This window comes from Sorex fumeus, unplaced genomic scaffold (genome assembly GCF_029834395.1).
Source record: "Sorex fumeus unplaced genomic scaffold, SorFum_2.1 ptg000008l, whole genome shotgun sequence".
NCBI classification, from domain to species: Eukaryota; Metazoa; Chordata; class Mammalia; order Eulipotyphla; family Soricidae; genus Sorex; species Sorex fumeus.
Genome location: NW_026606065.1, coordinates 3,911,918 through 3,920,199, shown reverse-complemented (window position 1 = coordinate 3,920,199; position 8,282 = coordinate 3,911,918). Strand labels below are relative to the sequence as shown.

At 46.6% G+C, this 8,282-nt stretch overlaps 1 protein-coding gene across 1 annotated transcript; it reads right to left on the bottom strand.

Annotated features, from left to right (window-relative positions):
• Positions 1-837: 837 nt before the first annotated feature.
• TENT5A (terminal nucleotidyltransferase 5A) lies at positions 838-8,010 on the bottom strand. Its single transcript, XM_056109948.1, has 2 exons — positions 6,853-8,010; positions 838-5,550 (listed from the first exon to the last, which is right to left on the bottom strand). Exons 1-2 carry the CDS (start codon positions 8,008-8,010, stop codon positions 4,774-4,776), a joined length of 1,935 nt encoding a protein of 644 aa, XP_055965923.1. The 3' UTR covers positions 838-4,773.
• Positions 8,011-8,282: the final 272 nt, after the last annotated feature.

Here is an 8,282-nt window from a genome sequence, read left to right as displayed (position 1 = left end):
CTTGGGAGGATTTTAATACATACTGTTCCCTTTTGACCCCTGTTTTAAGAGACTTATGTGATAACTACAGATTTGTGAGGTAAGGCCGAAGTTTCAACAAAGAATGACAGTAATATCTTTATCAAACCAAATAACTATCTCGTATTTTTATGGTGTATGAGAGAAGCTTGTTTCTAGTAATATCAGGAATGGCCTTATTATATATGCAGCACCAAGCAAGCATTCTACCCAATATCTTTAAATGGTTTTAGAAACCATTTTATATACAGTATTACTCTAGGATGAACAAAATTCTCATCCTACTAGTAATGAGTCTACAAAATAACACATGAAAATTTTAAATAAATGTATATCCACTGATAACCTTAACTGGTGAGACTGTTGTTAATCAAAAAGATTCCTTTGCACCCATTACATGCACGCATGCACACCCAATCTCTCTCCTTCTCTTTCACACACACACACACACACACACACACACACACACATACACTCACAAACATCTATTTTAACACTTGTGCTACTCATTAAATCCAAGACCCACTCAGAAGTATAGTCCAGCTATGAGTTTCTACTGATAGTGTAAACAACCCTGACTTCTAAGTCACTTTAAACTGCTAATAGCCAAGTAAGATTTTGGTATCTATTAACAAGATTCTTTTGAAGCTGAGAAACCAGAGCCTGCCTGGCTGAGAAGTAGAAATTTTAATTTATGATACTCCAAATGGAATTTGCTAGAAGCTGGTTTCTTGATCCTGTCTTTTCTCTTGAACACATGCAGATCAGAAGACATATCTTCAGTCAGTGCAGACATCAAGGATGACAGACACGGATGAATAGAAAAAAATAATCTTTTTATTTACAAAAAAATCCAAATATTGGATGCTGTAAACAAAATTCACAAACTGTTCCCTCCAGTACTGATTTACACATGTCAGTTTTTAGGTCTGTTGTCCATCAATTCCTTTCCTACCTGTGACACAGTTTAAAGTCAAAGTATTCCAAAAGTGCCCCAAATGCAGCTTGCTGCAACAGAAGGTCTCAGAGCAGGCAAAGGTTGTAGAGGCTGGAGAGACAGCCAACAGAGCCTTCTCCGTTCTGCAAAGCTTTGCGGCAAATCTCACCAAGTTACCTTGACATCTTCCAACTCTGTAGTTTTACCATGGACTTTGTTAGCAAGCCATTATTACAAAATATTACAGAGATTCTTTCTTAGCATTTAAAAGGCTATGCTATAAGAAATCTTAAAGATCATAGTCAAATAGGTGCTATATATATATGAAATTATTTATTTTTTGCTTTTTGGTTTCATCTAACACATTTCTTCTTCAAATAACAAAAAAAACTTATTTTGAACTGTTATCAACAGCTTTCAATATAATACATTTCACTTACAAAATAGTTCACAATATTTGATAAGCATCGTTTTAAAAACAACTTTTATGCACAGTAAAGCAACCAATGACAAGCAAACAGAAAAGGGAGGCAAAGACAACATACTCATTTTCATTTCCTCCTAGGCTTGGCTTACAGATAGTCTTCCATCCTTTAATTTTATTTTCTGAGTCATATTAAAATAGTCCACCCATTACCAAAGTAGGGAGATACTTGATCCTATTTCTGGAAAGGTAAAGTCCATCTTGATGTAGGAATATCTTGAGGCAACAAGATTTACTGCAAATGAAGTAAACTTTTTTTTCAAGGGTACTGTCACAGGTCAAATGTTCTCTGACACGCCAGACTGGACAGGTGAGAGCCTCCAGAAGATAAAACTTCCTGTTTTAAAGTATGGCACACTACACTAGGCCAGATAAACACAAAAGCAAGCAAATCACAGGCACTGATCAGGAGTTGAGAGCTGTACTTTCTCGAATACTTTCTGATTACCTATACATATGGCTCTCTCTCCCAAGACATTCAAATTTTCAGCCACACATCCACAAATATAGAATCTACTGTTTGTTCAGCTACATATGCACAAGAATATAGTACAAACAATAAAAATAAATTATATATTTAAAAGTAAATGTTAAAAGTTATATTGAGTATAGTCTTGTCTATATGAATGCCAAGAGCTGACACTTTCAACTATACTCCCAACCCTGGAGTTCGAAAGGAAAAAGAAACGTTGAGAAAATAAATCCAAGGTATATGTTCAAATGATGCTTCTTCAAACAAAAATCTGTCATAAATTAAATCAGGTTGTTGCTATTGCAGAGCCAGATACATCCAGGTTCTTTTTGATCGAGTGGACAAATCATTTGTCAAGAGACTTTAGACAAGCAAGAAAGCTGATCACCAGCTTCCCAGTGGCCCCAAGTATTCCCACTTTCATACATCTTAGAAAACTTTCATAAAGGTACACTGGTGGAGCTCTGGTTTCTGACAGCGAATTATAAGATCTAACTTGAGAATGGAATATTATTTCTTGCCAATCCACAAGTAGTTTTTCAAACCTAGGGTTGGAGTGAGGGAGGCTAAGCCAACAAGGGAGAAACAATTCTCTAGGAAACAGTGAGTGGCAGTGCAGTAGCTGTTACAGCACAGAGGAATTCACAGGGAAGCTGCTACAGCAAACCCATCAAGTTCCTATTAAGGCTTCAAAGAGAGGTGCCCCAAATGCAGTTCAGATGGATTAACCCAGCAATGAGCAACTGAGTGATACCCAGACAGACAGACAAAATCATACTGTGAATGGGATGATGCTATTATTTTCCACAATCCCTCTTTAACTGGTTACAAAACAATCTAGTTGGTTCTTAAGAGGAATAATCATAGTAAGCAGTCATCCACTGGGACTGGCTGGTTGATGTGGCTGTTTCACAATACAAAGGGAAGGCTTTGTATCTTATTTTTATTCTAAACAAAATGCATTTTCAGAGACCAGTGTCTATACAAATTAAGAGCTGTGGAAAGGAACGGTTTAAGGACTGGCTATCATTAACTGAAACAATGATGTGTGTTCATTCACAAGATATAACTGGTCCCTTGGGAAAGAGGAAATAAAATTGAAGTCCATTCAATGCAAAGTGATTGAATTTAAAGTACAGTACTAAATATTTAAATGCAGTGTGACAACCAGATTAAAGATTCCTCATATTGGCATGAATTTATAAAATTTTACATATAATATACATCTCTTATAAATTTTAAGTAATTGTGCAAATACTCTTTAAAAAGGATTTCACATTTACTAAATTCTAGTGGTCCTAGAACGCAGAACGCATTCATTAAAAACTTCATTTAAATAATAAGTAGTGTTCAGATCACCAGAAATTCTTTTTAGCAGTCAGGGATTTAAATAGATTATTACTGCTCCAAGATCCACTGGATTATATACCATGGAAGCATGCAAGTATTACAAGAAATAAAAGGGTTCAAACTGCCAAAATGGCAGTTCAGTAAAAAAAAAGAGTGCTCTGCCAAATAGTCTCCCATTTGTAAAATTCTATGGCTCACAAAAAAAGAAAATAAAAACACTCACTAAAAAATGTATAATCTGTCTTCTTATCAAATATATTATTTGTTTTTCTCTTTCATTTAATTTTTAGATGTGGTTTTAATTATCACTGCAATATGCCCAAGTTGCATGTCACCCTGTTGAAAACATAAAAACATATAATATTTAAACAACTTCTATTTGCTACATAATTCTAGACCATAGTAAATTCATTGTGTGTATATATATATATATACACACATACATGCGTATATGTATATATTTGTGATACGTCATATGCACATATTACACACCCACATATACACATGTACCTATGGTAATCACACTAACAATGTTTACTTTACACACGTTTGCTGAGAAAAAATAGGGTATTTCCTCCACAATTCACAAGCTTATATCATTTTATTTTCTTCTTAAGTCCCTGATAAGTCATTAAACCATAAAATTTTCCTACTTCAAATTTTCAGAAGGCAACAGGCACTTTGATATACACGAATTGATGTGTAACAAATATAGTAACTCTTTATTTTCTATCATCTCCTCTACAGGGGTATTTTCATCTGTTACATCTTTGGTCCTTGAGCATACTTTGCTACAGCTGTTTTTGTTTGCATTTTCACATTTTAAAAATGCGAACTACGCATGCAGCTGGAAATAATAGATTGGGTCATCTTAAATTCTGCTATTTGTTTTGAGAACTGCATCAACCTACTACTGTTTGTTCAGAGCAAGCTGTTTCTGTTAACACAGCGATAGGTCCACAAAAAGCACTTGCTACAAGCCTCTGAGAGTAGCCCCAAAGTTGGTGTTTCCTTGCTTATATTCTGGTTACTATCTGAACCTGAAGTTTGTCTTCTTTCATGCCCTATCACTATATCTGACAACTAAGTGGGCATTTCTTCCTCTGTACTTTCCTTTTGTGAAATCCATCCTACAAGAAATGTTTCACTTTTCTCCCCCATGGCAAGCTATGGGAGCAGGAACTGCAAACCCATATTGTCATCGAGCATTATTCCCCTTAATATTTTAGGAGAGCCTGGCTGTTTTAATGACAGGTCTCTTGTTTGAGGATAGAATTCAAGTTGGGCAGAATTAGATGGGAAAGTTGTTGTGGGAGCCACAAGTGTAATTTTGTGGTAATAATTCAGTACCTATGAAGCGATACAGAAGCTTTACCAAGATTAAAACCAGGAGCAGATGATCATCATTGCACAAAACTCATTCCTAAACCTTTTTTTTTCTTTTCTTTTTTTTCTTTTTGGTCCCCCATATTGTCTGGAATGACTTCCCCATAGGACATTTTTAAATCATTCTTAATTGCAGGGTAGCCAAGTCGAGTATGTCTGCTGCTGGCATGTGAATACTGGCTGGACCTGTGCGATGTAGTAATTGCTAAAGTTGGCATCTGCTACATAGGGAGCAGGCTGGTAATAGCAAGTGACATTAGCCACATTAGGGATGACATTTTGGTCAGCTAGCACCCGGATAGCCAGCATTGTGATAAGGTTTAAAGTCTGTCTTCTTTCATGTCCCATCAGGCACACTGTACTCTCATTCACCACTCCATGAAGGGTCATGAGATAGTCATACTTGCGGTCTTCCAACCCCACAAAGTGATTCTGCAAATAGGATTCCAGTTTTCTCTGCTGTTCTCCAATGTCTGAGAAGTCAATGAAAAATCTGGAGCACATGTACCTCTGGAGGGTCTTGATCTCCTCAGAGGCAGGTCTAAAGCCCCTCACTAAGAGGTTGCAGTACTTAAGCAGGCCCCCTCCTCTGATTTCTTCTGGGTTCCTGGTGGCAATGATCTTGTTACAAAGGTGATCAAAGGCTTCGTGGAAATCTCCATAGACACTCTCTCCAATTATGGTGGGGTGAAATGTTTCAGTCATTGGATTCTCTGAACATTCGTAAAAGAGGAGCAGAGAGTCCAATTTGATTTGAAAAGAATCTACGCTAAATTCAAACTGCCTCCGGAGGGAATCCACAAATTTCAGTTCCACATTTTTGCCACTGTTGTTTGACAGGGATATAAGACTCCATCGGTCAGAGTCATTGCACACTTTAACCATTTTCTGCACATAAGCTTCCTACAATTTAAAAGATAAAACAAGAAGATAAGCAAGCTGGTAAGTAATAAATAAATACATCCTCTTCGCAGCTGAATCATTTTCCTCATTCCCTTTTGTCAAGTTTCAGCAAAACACTACCTACAAGCTTAAACAGTCTTCTGGAAACAACAACAAAAAAAAATTTAACGAGTGGTTTTACTGTCTGGGAAAGAGACGAGAAGTAATAGTTTGAGGCTTTTGGCAGACGAAGTGGAGAACTCAGAGGCTCTGTTGTCATGTCTGACATTTGAAATGTTTTTTAACGGTCTCACTTCTTTTTTAAAAAAAAAATAGCACAAACTTCATACAACAGCCACACATCATACTGAAAGGAGGTCACGCTGTGAAAAGTTGATAAAGCTCTCTCACCCCCATCCATAATCACCCAGTCCCCCTCCCTGCCCCCATGTGATCAAGGTGTCCTGTCCTGCGATTCCCAGACAAACGGTAACTAAATTCGGACCCCTGGGTAGTTTGAAGGCACTGACAGCTGCACGCTAGCTCTGAACCTAAGGAGGGGTGGGGTCGCACTCTCCAAGGCGGTGGCAGCTACGGAAGAGACCTCACCAAGCGCTTTCACGGAGAACGGCCGGCCAAGGCGGCCAGAAAAGCGCCCGCCCGCACGCGCGCGCGCGCACACACACACACACCCCGACGCGGTCTTAAGGGTGCACTTTTGCCAAAGAACAAATCCCCAAGGGGCTGACAAACAATTCTTTACGTCGGTTCAATCTTCTAGCTAGCAGACGTGACTGTGGACGCAGCCTCAGGCCAGGAAAGAGGAGTTTTTGAAAAAAAGGAGGAGGAGGAGGAGGAAGGGGGGGGAGCAGGAGGAGGAGGAGGAGGAGGAGGAGGAGGAGGAGGAGGAGGAAGAAAAGGAGGAGGAAGAGAAGGAAGAGAAGGGGGAGGAGGAGGAGAGACGGGGAGGAGGAGGAGGAAGAAAAGGAGGAGGAGGAGAAGGGGGAGGAGGAGGAAGAAAGGGAGGAGGAAGAAAGGAGGAAAAAGGGAGGAAGAAGGGAGGAAGAAGAGAGGGGGAGAAAGGTGAGGAAGACAAGGAAGAGGAGGGGGTGGGTGGCCCGGGGTCAGGCTGGAGCGGTGTCTCTGGAGCACTGAGAAAAGGGAAGCTGCGCACACACGCCGTTCCCCGCACCTCAGCCCAAACTCTGAGGAAAACAAACCGGCGGCGGCTGGGGCGTTCGAGGAGGGGCGCCCCGCGGGAAGCGCCCCCGGCCCGCCGCGATGGGGCGGGGGGCGCGGGGGGTCGGTCGCCCAGCGCCTTACCTTCAGCGTGAGGGGGGTGATCTTCTCCTTGTTGACCCCTTCGGGCAAGAAGTCCAAGAGGCAGTCGAGCACGACGTCCTTGACGGTCTGGAACTCGTGCTCGCCGCGCAGGTCGGCGCAGAAGATGAGGTCCAGGTCCTTGTAGCCCAGGCCGCTGTCCTGGTGCAGGACGTGGCTGGCGGCCGAGCCGTTGAGGCGCACGTCGCGGACGCCGATGCGCTTGTCGGCCAGGCGCCGCCGCACCACCTTGACGATCAGGCTGGGCCGCAGCTCCAGCGTGGGGAAGTTGCCGCGCCCGTGGATCGGGATGGTCTCGCTCAGCAGCCCGTCCAGCCGCTGCACTTGCTCCCAGCTCAGCACGTTGCAGTGCGCCGAGGGGCCGCGCTCGCCGCCGCCGCCGCCGAAGGGCAGCTCGTCCTCGCCGCCGCCCATGGCCGGGGAGCCCGCGCCCCCCGCCAGGAAGGGGCCGCCGCCGGGCGGCGACGCCGCCGGGTCCCGGTCCGTCCTAGACCGCGCGGAGAGAGGGAGGAAAAGGGGGCACGGGGAGGAAGGGGAGGTGAGCGCGACGCCCGCACGCCCGCCCGCGCCCTCGGGGCAAGGGGCGCGCCCCCCACCCCGAGCGGGGTCTCCTCCCGCCGCCGCCGCCGCCCCGCGCCCCCCACCCCGGGGAGCAGCCCCGCCGCACCAAAAGGTCCTCGCGTGCATCCGGAGAGCGCGAGCGGGACGCCGGGGCCGCCGTCGGTGGCGCCTGCGAGCGGCCGCCCCTTCGAGGAGCGCGGCGAGCGCGGCCCCGCGCGCCGGGACCCCCTGGGCGGCAGCGGCGGCCGGGGGCGACCGGGGTCCGTCCCCGCGCGCAGCCCGGGCCGCGGGCGCCGGCGACTCGCGCCCCTCGCCCCCGCCGCCTCCGCGGCCACCGGGGTCCTCCCTCGGGAGGAGGTGGCGGCTCCGGCTGCCCAGGCCCGCCGCGGCGCACGCTCGCCCGCCGCCCGCCGCCCGCCGCCCGCCGCCCGCCGGCCCTGCTCGCCCGCTCCGCTCGCCGGAGCTTCGCAGCGCTTGTGCGGGGGGGACCAGGGCCCCGGTACTTTTTTTATACCGGGCCTCGCCGCGCTTCCGGGGCCCCGGCGCGCGGCGGCGCTGGCCACGCCCCCTCATTTGCATGCGGGCGCTGGCCGGGCCCGGCCCCGCCCCCTCCGGGCCGAGCCCTCAGGGCGGCGCGGGGCTGGCCGAGCTCGGCGCCGCGGGCTGAGGCGCGCGCGGACCCGGGACGGGACCCGGGGCGGGACCCGGGCGGGGGCGCGGGGGAGGTTGTGCGGGAGCGTGTGCGTGTGCTTCCCCGCTCGTGCGTCCGCCTCTCCGCGTGCGTTCACCCAGATCACTTCCCTCACGTCTAGTCATCTCCCCCCCCCCCCCCCGCCCCGCGGTGACGAAGG

Excerpts from the sequence above, each read along its gene's own strand:
- TENT5A (XM_056109948.1), bottom strand. The coding sequence starts at position 8,010 with ATGCAAATGAGGGGGCGTGGCCAGCGCCGCCGCGCGCCGGGGCCCCGG. Across the intron at positions 5,551-6,852 it reads TCACCCCCCTCACGCTGAAG|GAAGCTTATGTGCAGAAAAT; the intron begins GTAAGGCGCTGG and ends TTTAAATTGTAG.